This window comes from Mus caroli, unplaced genomic scaffold, assembly GCF_978045245.1.
Source record: "Mus caroli unplaced genomic scaffold, Mus_caroli_1 scaffold_4, whole genome shotgun sequence".
NCBI classification, from domain to species: Eukaryota; Metazoa; Chordata; class Mammalia; order Rodentia; family Muridae; genus Mus; species Mus caroli.
In genome coordinates, this window is record NW_028227259.1 from 143808861 (window position 1) to 143826818 (window position 17958).

The 17958-nt window shown below is 53.1% G+C and overlaps 1 protein-coding gene across 2 annotated transcripts in view; it reads right to left on the reverse strand.

Annotated features, from left to right (window-relative positions):
• Adap1 (ArfGAP with dual PH domains 1) overlaps nt 1–17958 on the reverse strand; it is a 54825-nt gene that overhangs the window by 1218 nt on the left and 35649 nt on the right. For both annotated transcript variants that reach the window (XM_021162774.3, XM_029478022.2), the window contains 6 exons: nt 7466–7578; nt 6252–6398; nt 1779–1862; nt 1496–1558; nt 624–695; nt 223–451 (listed from right to left, as the gene is read on the reverse strand). In XM_021162774.3, the coding sequence (XP_021018433.2) occupies nt 223–451; nt 624–695; nt 1496–1558; nt 1779–1862; nt 6252–6398; nt 7466–7578 (708 nt within the window). The remainder of the gene's footprint in view (nt 1–222; nt 452–623; nt 696–1495; nt 1559–1778; nt 1863–6251; nt 6399–7465; nt 7579–17958) is intronic.

Here is a 17958-nt window from a genome sequence, read left to right on the forward strand (position 1 = left end):
TAACCTTGGGAGCTGCCAGCTCACCCAGCCTCCCCTCCTCCCCATATAGCCCATAAGCTCCTCCCTCCCCTGCCCCCCCCCCCCAGCCTGAGGCCTCCCCTCCGCAGCCTGTCCAGGGACCCCTGGCCAGCAGCGGGAGTCTGTCTGCTAGGGCGCCACACTATACTAAGGGCCTTCACCTACCTCACTGCTGCCCCCGTGCCCCATGCCTGCCCTTCTCACCTGCATACTCCTGAGGCAGCATGGGCCTGTCCACCACCTTCTGGAAGGCTGCAATCCACTCCCTCTGGTCTGACTCCGTCTCACACGTGAACAGGAATTTGCGGTCAGGGGTGACAATGGTTATGCCATGAGGCCAGTGGTGACCCTGGGTGGACAGTGGGAGGCCCTCCAGGACCGTGTAACCGCTTTCCTTGCTGCCAATGAAGACTTCCCCTCGGGCAAAGGCGTCCTGTAGGTGAGAAGAGGCTGGGGCATGAGGAGGGAACACCCTCCTCCTTGGCTGTCCTCTGTTTCCTCTCCTTGCACCGCTATCTAGGACCCGGAGGAATCCCAGCCCTGTTCCCTCACCAGTCAGTCCCTGAAACAGGTCACTCAGGGGGCCATAGTTGGACCTTCCTTACCAGGGGGTCTTTGAAGTACATGAGCCTTCGGTCATCCATGGTGAACCAACGCTTCCGGAAGCCTTCTGTCTGCTGTGGGTCAGGGAGGATAAGTGAGCATCAGCAGGCCCAGGGTGTACCTCTGCCCCAGGTGACTACCACCCAACAGCCAGTGGGCACCACTCTGGCCAACCAGTGCAGGAGGAACCCTGGCCATGCCTGAGATTCAGGTTGGAATCCACCACTTCCACATAGCAGAGCAAATGTGAAAGGTCCCTGCTGAAGAGGAGCCCGAAGGCTGGAGGCTCAGGTGGACTCAAGCCCTAGTGACCTGCAACCAGGTCACTCTCCTAGATCCTGGGTCCTCATCCCAGCACCAGAGCGACAGACAAGCCTCAGGAACCACCCTGAGCCGAGCGGTGGTGGCACACTCCTTTAACCCCAGCACTTGGGAGGCAGAGGCAGGCGGATTTCTGAGTTTGAGGCCAGCCTGGTCTACAAAGTGAGTTCCAGGACAGCCAGGGCTACACAGAGAAACCCTGTCACAAAAAAAAGAACTGCCGGGTGTGGTGGTGCACACCTTTAATCCCAGCACTCTGGAGGCACAGGCAGGAGGATTTCTGAGTTTAAGGCCAGCCTGGTCTACAAAGTGAGTTCCAGGACAGCCAGGGCTACACAGAGAAACCCTGTCTTGAAAAACCAAAAAAAAAGAACCACCCTGAAGTTCAAGGCCATAGGACGAAGTGGCCAGAGACAGGACACTTTGCGATGCACCTAGGAAAGGGCTGGCACTCAGTGATTCCAGTGACCTAGTGACCCCAAACCACCCCCAGACAGACAAAAGCAAGGTGTCTGACCTTGAAAAGGCCTGGAAGCACATTGCTCTCCCCTACCTTGGGCCCTGTCTTCTCCATGTAGCCTTCCTTCAGGTAGTTCCTAGAGAGCTTGGGCACCAGCTGGGACAGAACAGATGGTGATGAGGCCTACCCTGTGTCACCCCCCTAGACTGAACACAGCATGGCATGGTCTCCGGAAGCTGGGTTCCAACCCCAGAAAGAAGTACTACAGTCAACAGGGACCTGTTTATGCCCTTGTTCAGTCCTGTGACCTATCCCAGGTGGCTACCTCCCTCCCCACCCACCTGCCCTGCAGGGTGACTTTGGGACAGCCACTCACGTCTGCATCACTGGCTCCTGGGAAAGCCACCTGCAGGTAGTGGAATCGGGCTGCTCGAAGTGCATTGAACCAGTCCACGATCTCCTGAGGGCCGAAGTTGCAGTGAGTGGCGACTCCTGAGCCTCTGTCTCCTCCACAGACCCTCTCACCTGGGCTGGCACTCTGAGCAGCCTCACTGCGGGATGGGATGGACCCCCACTGCCTACCCCCACTGCCTACCCCCACCTTGTGCCAAGATGGGGCAGTTTAGAGGCCCCGATCAGGGAACAACAGGCTGAGGCCGGGGAATGAGTGGGGTTGACATCTGGGCTCTGCATGTCACAGCTATCTCTCTGCACTCAGCTTTCTGTCCTGGCTCAGATCCCAGCTGGCCCCTCTCAGATCCTGCACACATCTGGGGTCTCCCAGTCCTGGCAGGGGTTCACAGTGGCCTGGAGCTACTTAGGGTCCCGCCTTGCTGCCAGGCCACAGGAACCCCAACTGCCTCGATCAGAATCTGTCCATTTTTGTCTTCCCGATGCTTCTGGTAAAATCCACAGCACTGCCAACACCAGAATGCAGCAGAACCCAGCGTGTGCCACCTGCATCTACTCCCTCCACTACCACTGCCTCTCACAACCTGTCCACATGTTCCCACTCACAACTGGCCCTACCCACTTCCTCTTTGGTCCCACCCCCTCCAGCTGACTGACTTTCTCCACCCTAATTTTCCCTCTCTCTTGCTCTCCTGAGCTGTCTCCCATGCTGTGGGACAGACCTGAAGCCTCCCACAATTGCTGATCCCTCTTTCAATGCTTGCAATGGCTCACACTTAGCCCAGCATCAGCCTTCCCAAACCCCTTGGCTTTGGGCACACAGCCTTCTCCCTACAGGTGAGCCAGGGCACCAGGGACTCAGCCTTGACCTGTCTGTTGTCCCAACCTACCCTACCAAGCCCCAGGCTCCTTCTTCCTCCCACCTCTCTCCCTTCCCAGTTCAGATTGGGTTCTGGGCTGGGATGATGGTTGGGTTTGTAAAACCTGTACTTTACAAGCATGAGAATCTGAGTTTGAAGCCTGGTGTGGGAACCTAAGCTTGTAATCCCAGCACTGGGGAGGAGGAGACAGGAAATCTCCTAGGAATTGACACCCAGCCAACCTAGTTTAACCCATGCCAATGGGAGACCTTGTGTCTAAAAAAAATAATAAAAATTAAGCCAGACGTGATGGCGCACGCCTTTAATCCCAGCACTCGGGAGGCAGAGGCAGGCAAATTTCTGAGTTCGAGGCCAGCCTGGTCTACAAAGTGAGTTCCAGGACAGCCGGGGCTATACAGAGAAACCCTGTCTCAAAAAAAAAAAAAAAAAAAAAAAATAGAGGGCTGGTGAGATGACTTAGCAGCTAAGGGCAACGACTGCTCTTCTAGAGGCCATGAGTTCTAATCCCAGCAACTGCATGGTGGCTCACAGCCATCGATAAATAAAGAACCTATGGGCCGAAGTGAGCGAGGCTGGAGCAAGAGGGAGAAAGGGAAGGGGAAAATAATTACTAGATAGATAGATGATAGATAGGTAGATAGATAGATAGATAAAAATAAAAGTAGAGCTAGGCAGATGGCTTGGTGGGTAAGATAAGGTGCTGGTTGCAAAAGCATTTAGAACTGAGTGTGAATCCCTGGAACCTATGTAAAGCCAGCTGCAGTAGAAACAGACGTGTGCCTGCACTTACACATGTTGTACACACACACACACACACACACACACACATACACACACGGCTGCAAAACCTGGGACCTGAGACTTCCCACAGCACCTGAGAACCTGTACCCAGGTGGGATTCCACTTTCTCCTGCCCCAGGTCCTTTGCACACCCCCTCTGCTCTTGGAACACTATCTTCCCCATCACATGCCCCCCAGTTTTCATAGTTGGGGTTCTAGCCCACTGAGGTCTGTGCCCTCTCCTAGAGTGCTCAAGGGTGACACATGTCACCCTTGTGGCTCATCACAGCTGTCCTTGGAGAGCAGAAGGGATGCTGGGATCTCCACTGTGGAAGAGCATAGTGTCTCAGTGGCAGAAGGTTCCTCGTGTGTTCCCAAGGAACATGAAGCTGAAGGCCTGGGGTGAAATGACTCCTCTCACACCTAGAGCCAGGTCTTTCTGGAAACAGCTAACATCGCTTGAGAACTCTCTCAGTCTCTGTCTCTCTCTCTGTCTCTGTCTCTCTCTGTCTGTCTCTGTCTCTGTCTCTCTCTCTCACACACACACACACACACACACAGGGACAAATTGTGTATCCCTGGCTGGCCTGGAACTCACTTTATAGGCCATTAGGGTTCCCTATAAACACGTAGAGATCTGTCTGCTTCTGCCCCCACCCAAGTGCTAAATCAAAGACAAGTGCCACTATGTCCCGCTTATGCTTGAGGGATGTTTATTAAAAACCTAAAGCCACGAGACACAGAGAAGAGCCATGGGCTGGAAGCTAGCCAGCAGCAGATGAGGTGGCATGAGTGGGTAGGAACTCCAGGATAGCTACATGCCAGCTGCACATGAGATGAAATGTCTATGGGCCCATCTAGGTTCCTCAGGGCCTCCGGTGGCTTCCCTATAAGCTCAGCAACAGGACTCCCAGGGCAAGCCAGCTGCTAGCCGAATCATCGAGCCCTGGGTTCAACTGAGAGGAGCCCCCTCAGTGAATTAGGTGGTGAGTGATTGAGAAAGACTCCTAGCATGAAGCTTGGGCCAGCCAGCACATGAACGCAGGCACACCTGCACGTTCCTGTACCCACACACATGGACAAAACATACACATGCCACAAAGACATGCCAAAAAAAAAAAAAAAGGAATAACAGAAAGAAGTATAGAGAAAGATAAATGAGGGGCTGGAGAGATGGCTCAGAGGTTAAGAGCACTGACTGTTCTTCCAGAGGTCCTGAGTTCAAATCCCAGAAACTTGCCGGGCCGTGGTGGCACACGCCTTTAATCCCAGCACTCAGGAGGCAGAGGCAGGCGGATTTCTGAGTTCGAGGCCAGCCTGGTCTACAGAGTGAGTTCCAGGACAGCCAGGGCTATACAGAGAAATACTGTCTCAAAAAACAAAAACAAAAACAAAAACAAAAACAAACAAATCCCAGAAACCACATGGTGGCCCACAACCATCTGTAATGGGATCCAATGCCTTCTTCTGGTGTGTCTGAAGACAGCCACCGTGTATTCATATAAATAACAAATAAGTAATCTTTAAAAAGAAAGAAAGAGGGTTGGAGAGATGGCTCAGCGGTTAAAAGCACTCACTGCACTGACTGCTCTTCAAGAGGTCCTGAGTTCAAATCCCAGCAACCATATGGTGGCTCACAATCACCTGTAATGCCCTCTTCTGGTGTGTCTGAAGACAGCTTTATATACATAAAAAAAAAAATCTTTTTTAAAAGAGAAAGAAAGAAAAATAAACGAGCTAGAGAAATCTCAGCATAAGCATCTGAAAGGCAAAGCTTCCAGAAAGAAGAAGAAAGAATTCATAAAGAAAATAGCCACTGGCCTTGTGGACAGGAGTCACTAGATAAGAAAGCAGAGGCCCTCGAGCTGGGAAAATGCTAACCTGGATTCTCTTTCTAGCCAAAGTACAGTGAGCAAAAGGTCAAATTCCAGAGAGAAAGAGAGAGAGGGAGAGAGAGAGAGGGGGAGGGGGAGGGAGGGGGAGGGGGAGGGGAGAGGGAGAGGGAGAGGGAGAGGGAGAGGGAGAGGGAGAGGGAGAGGGAGAGGGAGAGGGAGAGGGAGAGGGAGAGGGAGAGGGAGAGTCAGTCTCAGGCCACCCACCTCCCAGGCACAGCTTCTCAGAACTCGATTGCAGAGTGTGTTAAAACAGCACAAAGCAGCACAGACTGGACTAAGACCAGGAAGGAAAAAGGTGAGGCCCAGAACAGCCCACCCACGTCCCTAGATGTTTATAGACAGCCCTGGACCTGGGGTGGACACTAGCCATGGCAGGCAAGCATGGCTGTTTAGCTCAGGTAAGTGAGGCAACATACTGTATAGAGGAGCTTGGATCCCACTAGACCCTAAACACGAGTGAATGAAGACCTCTCAGGTGTGAGGGCACAGGGGAGCAGCAGTGCAGGAGACCCTTAACTTCCCAGCAAACTGTAGCCAAACCAGACATATGACAACTTCTCAGGGGATCAGCCCAAACTCCGGCTTCCCTGGCCTTTCCGTACCCCCCCCCACACACACACACATGCATGCACACATGCACGCACACGCACACAAGCACTTTGAAGAGGTGCACATCAGAGCTACAAGACAAAAGTATACAGGCTCTAGTGTCTGCCTGGGCTATCCTTCCGCCCATACAGAGATGGCTGCAGCACAGAGGGCAGGGCTGGATTAGTGCGCCTTGGGGGCGGGGTGCATTGCCTTGCTTCTACACACTCACTTAGTGGTGCCCCACGATCCCAGCTAAAGTTTACTGTTCCCAGACCAGTCCATCCAGGTCACCTTGCCGTCTTCATGGTAGATAAAGATGTTGCGGGTGCTGTTGTCCTTCAAGTAGGTGACCTGCAGGCCATGGGGGTGGCCCATCTTGGCTGGCTGGAAGGTCGCATTCAGGTGCTCAATCTTCATGACAGCCTTAGGCTCCTTGGCCTGTGAAGGAAAGCTAGTGGGAATCCCAGACAGCGCTGTGGTCTAAACAAGGGAGGCCAGCAGTACACCTGCTGTGGATGCTGTGCAGCCTTAGGCCAGTTACTTAACCTTTCTGACCTCCAGATTCCTGGTCTGGCTGAAAGGTAAAATTTCTACTTCTTGGGTGATGGAGACTGAATGACACTTGGTGGCTGGGTAAAATGTCCCCAAATTTGCGACCCTTTGTGTTCTTTGTCCTGTCCTGACTCAGTTCTTGCTTGCCTATGCACCTGGAGCTTGTGATCTGGGATTGCTCACCAAGAACCCCCACACCCCGCTCCCAGATCTCTACTCTTCCCAGGTTACCTGCAGGCAAAGCAGGTTTTTCACTGGTCCTGGCTAGCTCCAGGGAGCTGTGTGACTAGCCCTATCCCTGACCCTCGGCCCCTAGGCATGTCTCCTGGTGTCCCCCACCCCAAAAGGTGGCCCCTTCTAGGTGTTAAGGAACTCAAAGAAGGGGCCACTACACACTTGGCTGTGTGGCCCTAGGGCGATTGCTAAATATCTGAGCCAATTCCCCACACATAAAGCAGGCCAGGAAGCTGCCATCTTGGACAACAGCACCACAGAGCTGGGCACACCTTCCATGCAGCCAGCCCCACAGCAAGGCAGCAGCCATCCACCTCCAGGTGGGTCCCGCCCTGCTCTGCAACTGCCACACAGCTGGCCTGCAGCTAAGAATTTCACCACTCCACACAGCTGCCCCAATAGGGGCATCCGATAGAGGGAGCCTCAGGCTTCCCAGGACCATTCGCAGCAAACCCACCCCAAGCCTGGCTCCTGGAGGCACCAGGAAGGGGCAGGGGTCAGTCCTGCGTGGGGGGTGGGAGTTCATGTGTGGATGCATACATGTATGGTATTTCCCCAGAGGGATCCATCATAAGGGCTGCTCCCTGAGAGGACTGATGGAAATGGAGCTGAAAGAAGGCACCCACACACAGTAGAAGGGCTAATCCCCAGCCCTGCAGACACAGTAGATGCCAGGACCCCACGTGGGAAGGTCACCCTTGGCTCCATGGTGGGCTTACATCGTTTTTGTTGAAGTATTTCAGGGCACCCTCTCGTTCTGTCAGCACAAACTTCCGGCTTAAGAACTGTCCGTTGTCCCGCCCACGTTTCCAGAGAAGGCCCTCACGGTAGCCTAGGGAGAGAGAGAGTTAGTCATGGAGACTCCACCTAGCTGACTGCATATCTATCCCTGTCCCAAGTACCCTCCACTGCAGGGTGGACACATCTGAGGGCTGCAGGTCTCATCTGCCTGTCTGCCCTGCCATTGGCCTGTGACCCACTTCCCAGAGAGGCCTTGAACCTCCCGTCACACCAAAGCAGGACCTGGGGTCATCGTTGGGAATAATGGATTTAAGGACGAGGTTGGAGACAATGGATTTGAGGTGGCCCAGGGCTGCCAGACAAGTCTAAGGTCATGGAAAGAAAAGGGTTCTTGGGCATGAGAAGGGACAGGAACAGCCAGAGTTACCAGCCCTATGACGCCAGAGGCCATCCAAAAGGACCCTCCCAGAGCCCTAGGTCTACGACGATGAGGTGGGCTAGCTTTGGGGACCTTGGTACAGTTCTGCCTCAGGTCTGCTACTTCCCTTTTGGCAAAAACAGGCACTCTCCCCGAGCTGTGGTGCAAGCCTTTAATCCCAGAGGCAGAGGCAGGTGGATCTTTGAATTCGAGACTGGCCTGGTCTAGAGAGTGAGTTTCAGTACAGCCGGGGCTACACAGAGAAACCCTGTCTCAAAACAAATGAACAACAACAAAGCAAGCAAGCAAGCAAACAAATGGTCACTCCCATACACTCCAGACTCCCTGCTGCCCAGCTTCCTTGTGCCCGGTCAGTCCATGCATCTACAGGGAGCTGATGTAGTTGGTCTCTTCTTGGCTCCCTGCCCTGCCCCCCTTCAGGGGACATCCCTTAGTGGTGCAGTAATGTTTTCTGGTGAGCTGCTGACGGATGGCTGCATTGCTTGAAGTTTGTAAGCAATTGTAAGCTTTTGGCTATTGTAAGACTCCCCCACCCGTGGACATTGCTGGGTGTCAGGGGTGGCTTTCATTGGCAAAGAGGGTCCTGGGAAACCTTGACTGGCAGCAGTGTGCTCAAGGGTAGGAGTGCAGCCCCTGCATCACAATCACACAGAAGCCAGACCCTGACAGCGGGGCCGGCTCACATCAACCTCCCCTGTGCTCACATCAGCATCTCCTCCTGTGCTGTCTGCTGCCAGGCAGCCCTGTCCCCATCACCAAACACAAGGGGCTATTTTCTGTGCTCTCACAGACATGTGGCCATAAAAAGGCAGCAGCCTGGCGTCAGGGAGGGGGCAGCTGGCGCCCGTGAGGCTATCAGTCTCAAGGCATGCCAGAAGAGGCCTGTTCCCTCCTCCGACTTCTCAAAGGACTGAGCCTCTCTGGGACCATGGAGTGGCCGCTGTGCCTTGTGTCTCTCCCTTGTCATAACTTCAACAGACAAATTTTTCTTGGATACCAGTTACCAAGACTGCCGTGACTGCCATGAGCCCAGGCAGGACCCACTTTGAATGTTTGTTGACTGGCTCATTAAATACCTTGACGGGCTTGGCCTTCTTTCAGCTTCAGGGACCAGATTATCTAGGCTTCAATATCTAGCTGAGCATGGACTCCAGACGTGGGGGGGGGTGTCAAGGGGCGACAAGACTGCAGCAGCTTTCCAGAACCCCCACCAACTAACTCCAGAACCATGCTTGATGGCTTGGAGCCTAGGAGCCATTGGGAACACGCTTCTCGCTTGCTGTTCTGATAGTTGTCAGCAGGTGGCAGGAGCACATCGGGAGCCGCCGTTTCCAAGTTCCAAACTGGGCTGGACTGAACTCTGCTGCCCCTCTGAGGTTCCGACAGGGCATCATCAGGCTTAGGGCCCTGAAGCAGTAGGTCCTCTGCTAGGCCAGGTCCGTGCACTGATACTCTATGGAACGGACCAGTATTCTGACAAGCTGCCACAATGCCTATAATTTAGGCTCCATAGTGGCAACACAAGAGATGGTCCCGTAACGACGCTGACCGTATCCCTGGCCCGACCTCTCTCAGAGCTCTGCTTCCTGCTTGGTACCATGGGAATCTGGCCAGCCGAGGGCTGACAGGTATTGAGCCTTTGCCCAGCCCCACTGGCCTGGCTGGATAGCCCTTGTCCACCCTAGCCCAGGGACCTTGCTCAGCAGCCCAGCCAGGCTACCCTTCTGGGCACACTTGAGATCAGGTAGAACCAGAAGTGACCATTCTCTCTGAAAGAACTAGCTGGTCCTGAGGTAGAGGCTATGAAGTTTAGTCAGCATTGATTAGATGCCTATGGTTTACAGGGCTGGGGCCAGCTGTGGAGGTTGGGAGTTCTTGGTCCACATCCCACAGGACACACATACAGAGGGCACAGTGTCACACATCCTGTGAGGTTGAAGTCACCATCCCCTGACATCACAAGCCTATTACAGTTGAAGCACACCTTTGGGGTGACACCTTCCTCGGGGTGACAACATGGAGACATGGGCTTTTCTGCACGACTGTGGCCATACAGTGGCATGGTCAGCATGCAATCCAGATTGGATTTCTTTCTGTTTCTTTTTGTTTGTTTGTTTTGTTTTGTTTTGAGTTGGAAGAGGGAAGTTGAGTATCACTATGTAGCCCAGGCTGCCCTTGAACTCATCATGATCCTCCTGCCTCAACCACTGGAATGCTGGGGTGACAGGTGTGAACCACACCTGATCTAGAGACTTTACTCTTGATCCTTACAAAGAACCTATTTTCCTTCAACTCTGGGACATTTAAGCAACCATGGTGCCCTGCCCTGAATAGATGGCCCTGCTACCCACAGGGCGAGCTCCCAGCAGCAAGGCAGGCAGGAAAGAGGTTGGGCCCTGGGGCATACCACATTGTGCATCTCCAGCAGGCAAACTGGGCTGCAGGGGTGGGGGAGGGCAATGCGGTACCTTCTGCACTCACAGTTTCATAACCTGCAAACTTCAAGAACTGCATTCCAAGCAGAATATGCAAAGTGTATGTAAATTGCATGGGCTATATGTAAATTTGTGCTTTTGTTTTTAATTCAAGGCCATGAGCGCATGGTCTCACTATGAGTGTGACAGGAAGCTTGCCAAGGTGTGAGCCAAGTCGGGTGTGTTCCATACTCAGGACTGCTGTGGGGACCCTTCTGAATGGGACAGGTATCCACACCATCAGGCTTCTCCCACTGTGGGTATAATGGAAGGTTCGGCACTGAGCCTGGCCTCAGAGACACCAGACAAACTGAGACTCCATGACTTTACCCAGACTGGGGCAACCACACCCAGCCTTCTGTCTGCTTCTATTGGCAACTACACCTATCAAACTGTAACTCCAGTTCTAGGCATCTGGCGCCCTCTTCTGGCCTCCACGGACACTGCACTCACGTTGCACACACACATACATGCAAGCAAACATCCAAGATGTTCGGATTCTATGTTCCCAGGGCTCAACCACTCCCTGCCCACTGCTCTGGCCACTTGGGCTCTGTCCTGAAGCTCCCTGGGTCTCTTCTGCACCGGTAAGAGGGGCCAAGGGCAGGATCCAGTGTGCATAGGTTCAGATTCTGATTACCACCTCACAGGGACCTGCCAGCTCCAGGTAGGACAGAGGGGCTGTGTGGATGACAGGGGCTGAGATCCATGTTTGTGAGTCCCATGCACCTGCAGGGCCTCCTTGGCATGTTTGGCCTGCACTCTACCTGCTCCCTGGAAGTGTTGCTTTCCATCTTTAGGAACCTGGGATCCCAGGAGCATGTGGGCAGCAGGTGACCACTCAGTCCTTCTTGCTACTTCCTGGCTTGGCTCTGGGAACAGATCTCTGTGTCTCCTTGGGAGGTCTTTTCTCTCTGAGAAGCCACACCAGGAAGACTTCCCGAATCCGGAGATGGATGGTCAGCATTCTGCACTAGTCCAATTGGGGCTCCCTGACTTGAGGTGGGGTCAGGTAGGGTCCCCCTTCAGGAGAATGCCTGATACCTTAGCCCTGGTGCAAGCTAACACCTCCCAGGGGCTGGTTTCCTTGGGACTCCATATCATGTGTCCTCAGTATGCAATGCTCCCTGGTGTTCTGGTTATACACAGGAACCCTTCAGTACGAGTGTCCCACATCCCCTAACCAGCAGAACACAGCCTGGTGGGGAGAGGGTGCTGAGAGCCAGCTCCAGACCATGGCTCCAGGAACTGGGGTTCTGAGCTGTGTCCCCATCATGTACATAAGCAATTGGTCTCCTGAAGATACTGCTCACAGAGTCACACAACAGCCACCAGGAAGCTCACTAGCTAGACCTCACAAGCTGTTCTCATGGACAAGGTGGCAGGGGACCGTCACTGCCACCCTTCTCTGGGCTTCAGTTCTGCCATCTTCCAAAGGGTCAGGGCTGAAGTGAAGCTAAAGGAGTCAAGACAGTTCCTGGGGTCCAGTAAGGCCACCAGACCTACCTACTGCACTCAGACTGTCTGGGACATGTGGCTCAGAAGAAGTTTTTTTTTTTTTTTTTTTTTGTCTTTTTGAGACTGGGTTTCTCTGTATAGCCCTGGCTGTCCTGGAACTCATCCTGCAGACCAGGCTGGCCTCGAACTCAGAAATCCACCTGCCTCTGCCTCCCGAGTGCTGGGATTAAAGGCGTGCGCCACCACGCCCGGCTAAGTTTTTTGGGGGTGAGCTTGCTCTTCTTTTATTTATTTTTTTAAAGATTTATTTATTTATTATATGTAAGTACAAATTTATTTATTTATTTATTTATTTATTTATTTATTTATTTATTTATTATATTAAGTACACTGTAGCTGTCTTCAGATGCACCAGAAGAGGGCATCAGATCTCATTACGGGTGGTTATGAGCCACCATGTGGTTGCTGGGATTTGAACTTTGGACCTTCGGAAGAGCAGTCGGGTGCTCTTACCTACTGAGCCATCTCACCAGCCCCCAGCCTGGCTGATCTTGCAAGTGACTCTCATAGGAGCCTGTCACATGGGCAGATCCAAGGCCACTATAGAACCCTTGGAGGCTTGACAGGAAGACAGGAAATGGGGTTATCTGAGTCCAGGAGTGCCCTACCTAGCTTCCACTGCCATCGTTTCAAATGACCTGACCCTCTCACCGTGCCAGCCACCCCAGGGTGCCTCATCCTGGCCATCCCATGATTTAACAGTACCCCAAACACTGTTGTGCTGAACACCCTGCCTTAGCACACAAGAAAAACCAAAGTCAGGCAGAGCTCTGCCGCTCAGGGAGGAAGGAAAAGGGGTTGTACCAAGTGGGGACATCCCGGTGCTGTTGCCTTCTTGACCTTTGACCTAAATGTCACTGTGCAAATAGGGAGAGAGGCTCCCAGAGGGACCCAGGCAGGACCCAGTCTGTTAGAGGAGGTGGTGGCCTGGTCCTGGGCAACAAAGGCCATTGTCTGCATGCCCTGTCGCCCACCCTCCCCTGTGAATGGCAGCCATTGAGGCTTGGGTGGAGGCAGGACAGTCTGGGGCAGGAGCCAGGGCAGCTGTCACCCAGTCACTTGCTGAGCAGTGGTGGGGAGGGGCAGATACAAAGCAAGGTGCACTCAGGTATGAGGGCACACCCAACACCCTGACATCTCAGAGTCAGAGGGGAACTTTAGACACTCCAGCCAACTGTGACCTAGGCTGAGGAATGACACACAGCAGAGAGTGTGGCAGGGCCCTATGGTCACACGGCTCCACGCACTGCTTATTCCTGCTGAGGGACAAGCATCTCTGTAAGCCAGGACATGCCCTCACAGAGGCAGCCCAGGCACAGGAAAGGATGGCCGGGATATAGGGGGGTCTTGACCCAGCAGCCTCTGTCTCTGGCAGGACAGGAAATGTGACAGGGGCTGTAAGTGAGCCACTGGCACCTGTCTGGTCTGGAACTCCAGGGGCTGCTTCCCTCCTGTAGCCCTGGATGACACTGTCTGAGAGAGACTTCTCCAAAGCCCAGTTCCAGGGAGCGTGTGCTCAAGGCCCCAGGTCTGACTTGCTCAGCCACTGCCCATGTCCAGAGAGAATAGGCAGCCATCCAGGTGGCTTCTCAGTCCTAGGAGTGTCATCCTGTAATAGGCAGGCCCCTGCACTAGGCCTGGACAAGAGGCAGACCTGATGTCAGTGGACACCTTAGCGCCAGAGACTCTGCTAACCAGTCTGCAGTGCTTCTGTGAAACTTCCTTAGACTTAAAAGAATTTTGAAAAAAACAAAGATAGGCTCCGCTGTGGGTGAGCAGCACAATGCTCTGGGCCAGAAGCCTAGCACAGAAGGCCACTCATCACGTCCAAGCTGGTGAACAGCGGGGAAAGAGAAAACCAGACGGCGGTGGCTGCTGGCATGCTGGCTCACAGGGACAGGGTCTCAGTCCTGGAATAAGTCTGGAATAAGCCTGGGGTTGTGTAATAGGGAGTGCGCTGGGGAGGGCAGGGCTATGACAAGGGTACTTCCCCACACAGAGACTTCACATGGATGACCCCTTGGCCTCCATGTCCCTCAATGCGGGGGAGGGGTGTGGACTGGATGTTCCCAGAGATGTCCCCATGGCTCCTTGGGCATTGTGGAGGGAACTGTAGTCACTGTCCCTGCTCAGTGTTAGTCCTGACTAACTAGTTGAGGATGTCCCTTGGTCTCTAGCTTGACTGTCACACTGTTGTTCGTCTCTCTCAGCCCCAACACTCCTGACTTCTTCCAGATAGTTTTGAAACCCTAAGGGAAAACAGATGCAAACTCCTCCATCTAGGGCCCCTGCTGAGCTATGAGGAAGGCAGAGACCCCAAGCAGCTAACATGGGACTCCTGTCCTGAGCTGGCTCCCTCAGCCTTCAGCCCTGATGACTCTTAGTCCCCAGTGACCATGCAGGGCATCTTGTCTGCGCCTGCTCACAGGCATGTAAGGAGACAGACCCTTGGAACCCACAGTTCCGGTTCGTTCTGGGCAAGCATGGGGCCACTCCTCTGAAGAGTCCCGGCCTCACCTCTTTTGAGGCCCCACATTTCCCCTTTCTCCATCTGAGGGGACTTCTGCATTTCCCAAAGATAGGCAGTGGGGAGTGTCTATGCCCAGAGTGAGAAAGTACTGTTTGGTAAGAGGAGGGGGCAGAAGTGCTGGACTAGTGGGGGTGGGGCACTTTGCATAGAATCCCCCAGTGAGGGGCTGGGGTGTGATTAGGATTTATCTAGCATTCATGGTTCCAAGCCCTGAGAAGGAGAGGAGGGAGAGGCAAAAGAAAGGAAAGAGGGAAATAAGGCTGATCAGAGCCACCCTGGGGTCCCATTGCCCTATGGGAAGTATGAGAGTTGGTGCAAAGAGGAAGAGGCCACAGTAAGAGCAGGTTGGATGTGATAAAGGCCTTTGGGGACCGGAGCAATGAACAGTTCCAGGTCCTCCAGTTCCCTAGGGGCTTCCAGTGGCTTTCTTACTGCCATGCTGGGTCCTTGAGTGTAGAGACTGTGGCTTTGAGCCTCACTCTTCTGGAGACAACCCTGAGGCGACATGGGCTAAGAGGGTGGGTGGAGGCAGGGTAGATCCAGATTGTGTCCCCCCCCCACACTAACTTCTGCCCTAGCCACTCACAGTGCAAAGTTCTTTAAAGAAAGAGACAAGCCTGAAAGGCCGTGCCAATAACCCCAGCTTTTCAAAACCCAGAACTCTCCTTCCAAAAAAGTGAATACATGGGGGTTGGGGGGTGGGGCTGATAGCTGGGATCCTGTCCCCTGGAAGGGTCCTATCTATGAGTCCTTCTGTAGTGTTGCTGGGAGTATGGGGCACAAGAAAATGGAGAAGTCCAAGTTGGGGCTCTCCTCAAACCCCATTTAGTTGTTAGTGTTCAGCCCCAGGCAAAGGATACCAGCAGAAACCACAGTGTCATCATAATGCCACCTCCTGCCACTCCATAGCTTATGGTGACGGCCCTCCAGCATTGTAGCTCAGAGCGCATGCCCGAGGAAGCTGTAGACACGGGACTCCCAACAGAAGAACGGCAGACACCTTTCCTTGGTCTCCTCTGCCCATACCTCTTCCTTCTGCTCCTTGGTCCCTTAGGCTCCTCACTGCTGAATTCTGCCTCCCCACGCTGCCATGGTAACAGACTCATCTGGAGCAACCCACACCTCCAACCCCTTGCCCAGGTGGCAGCCAAGGATGCCCTACCCCATTCATGCTCAGCTGGGCAGCTGAGAGGAGGGCTGCACACAGTAGCTGGCCTCACAGCTGAACTACATGTTGCCCAGCCAGGTCTAAAGTAAAGAGAGCCATGGCTTAACTGTGTCTATAGATCCCAGTGTGATCAGCTGGCTTGTGGCCCTCTGAGGGATGCCCTGAGAACTTCCAGGAGACTGCACTACTCCATGTTATAGCGCTTGCTTTCCTTAATGTGTGTGCATGTATGTGTGTGCTTGTGTGTGCATATAGAGGCCAGTGGACAACCTCAAGTGTCTCCTTATGTTCCACTTTAATTTTTAACATGTGTTTCATGTGTATTCATGATGAAGGGAGTATGGGTGTGTGGTGGCGTGCATGTCCCACGGCACGTGTGTGGAGGTCAGAGGACAACTTGTGGGAGCAGGTTCTTTCCTTCCAAAGATCAAGTCTATTCTTGGTGACAAACACCATTATTCACTGAGCGATCTCTCCAATTCTGCTATCTATCTATCTATCTATCTATCTATCTATCTATCTATCTTGAAAAAAAGGGTTTTACTGTGTAATTCTGGCTTGCCTAGAACTCAGAATGTAGACCAGGCTGGCCTTGAACTCACAAAAATCCACCCACTTTTGCCTCCCAAGCACTGGGCTTATGGGTGTGTGCCACTGTGTCTGGCTTTATTATCTTTTGATAGGGCCTCTCATTGGCCTGTAGTTCACTGAGGACTCTAGGCTGGTAGGTGGTAAGCCCCAGGAATCCTCCTGCCTCAGCACTAGGATTATAAGAGCCTGCTTTAAAATAGTGTATGTATTTGTGTGGTGTGGTATATCTAGGTGCCTTTAGAGTCCAGATGAGTTCTTGATCCCCAGAAGATGGCAGTTGTTAGCTACTCAATATGGGTGCTGGGAACTGAACTCCAGTCCTCTGAAAGAGCAGCAAGTCAGGTCTACTTTAAAATAAAAAAACAAAAACAAAAACACAAAACCAAAAAAATAAAACCAACAAAACAAAACAAAACATGGGATCTGGGGATCAAATTCATGCTCTCACTCTCAGAACGGAAACACATTTTAGCTGATCCAGCTCTCCACCACACCCAGTTCTAACAGGATTCTGAGTGGACCTAGCCTGGGGAGACCCCGAGTGACCATGATGCCATCATCTTCTGAGCTCTATCTATGACCTGGAGATTCTCAGGCCCTCACTGCCCTAAATGCTTGGCACTGAGACCTAAACATCTGCAGGATGCTTGCTAGTCCTCCAGCCTGCCTTGGTTTCTGTGGCCTGCGTACACTCCACTTCTAGAATCCACATCTCTATTCTGCCCAAACCAGCCCAGCTCCAGAGGCAAGCATGCGGCCTGGATACCCCAACTCCCCAATCGTAATGACAAGCAAACACATAATCAGGCCAGGCTGACCAATGAGACAACACTCCCTGATCTATACCCTCTGCTCACCCCCTCCTCTAAGCTCTTGGGGTCAAGGGGTCAAATTTGGGCCAGTTAGAGTAAAGCTGTCCCCAGAGAGCTCAGATGTTAACCCAGAAAAGCAGAACCAGAAGGCAGAGACACTGAAGTCTTTGACATTGCCGCTTAGACACCTAGATCAAGCCATGCCTGCTGCAGCTGCACTTATGTGAATCTATTCACATACGGTTTTGCACCCTCCCCCCATATTAAAACCAGAGGGTACAGATAACAGCAGAGGCAATATATTCAGTGGCATTTCCACCTCCGACATTAGGTTATATACTTTGTTATAAATGGCTCAAGTGGGAGCATGTGATGACCTATACCTTCAACCCAGCACCCGGGAGGCAGAAGCAGGCAGAGATCTCTGCATAGAGAGGGTCTGAGGCAGCAGCCAATGGGACCCCACCTGTACACAGCCTCTCTGCCTTCTCCCCAACAGAGCCAGACACCATCCTTTCTGCTAAGGTCAGATTTTCCAGTACCATCATGAAGTGGGCACAGTATCATGGGATCCACACCTTCAGTTCTAGAGCCTTCTGCTCACTCACCACACAAAGGAGCTTGTGTCAGCACAGACCCATCAAACCTGTCATTCTTGCAACATGACACTTCTCCGCCCCTCTCTATGATTGACAGACACGGCTCTGCTGGGATGGGGCTATACCATCTCTCCCTTCCTAGACGACAGCCATCAGGGCGCCTCTGCCTCATGCCTACACAGGAGTTCCACCGTGGACATCGTGCTTGGGGCTCTGCGGCTCTCCCCAGCTGCTTCTTCCTCTGTGGAGGGCACTGAAGAGTGAGGGGACTGTTGTGACACAGCAGCTTCTTGCCCAGTTGTTTTAGGGAGCACTGCCCGTACACCTGGGGGACACAGGT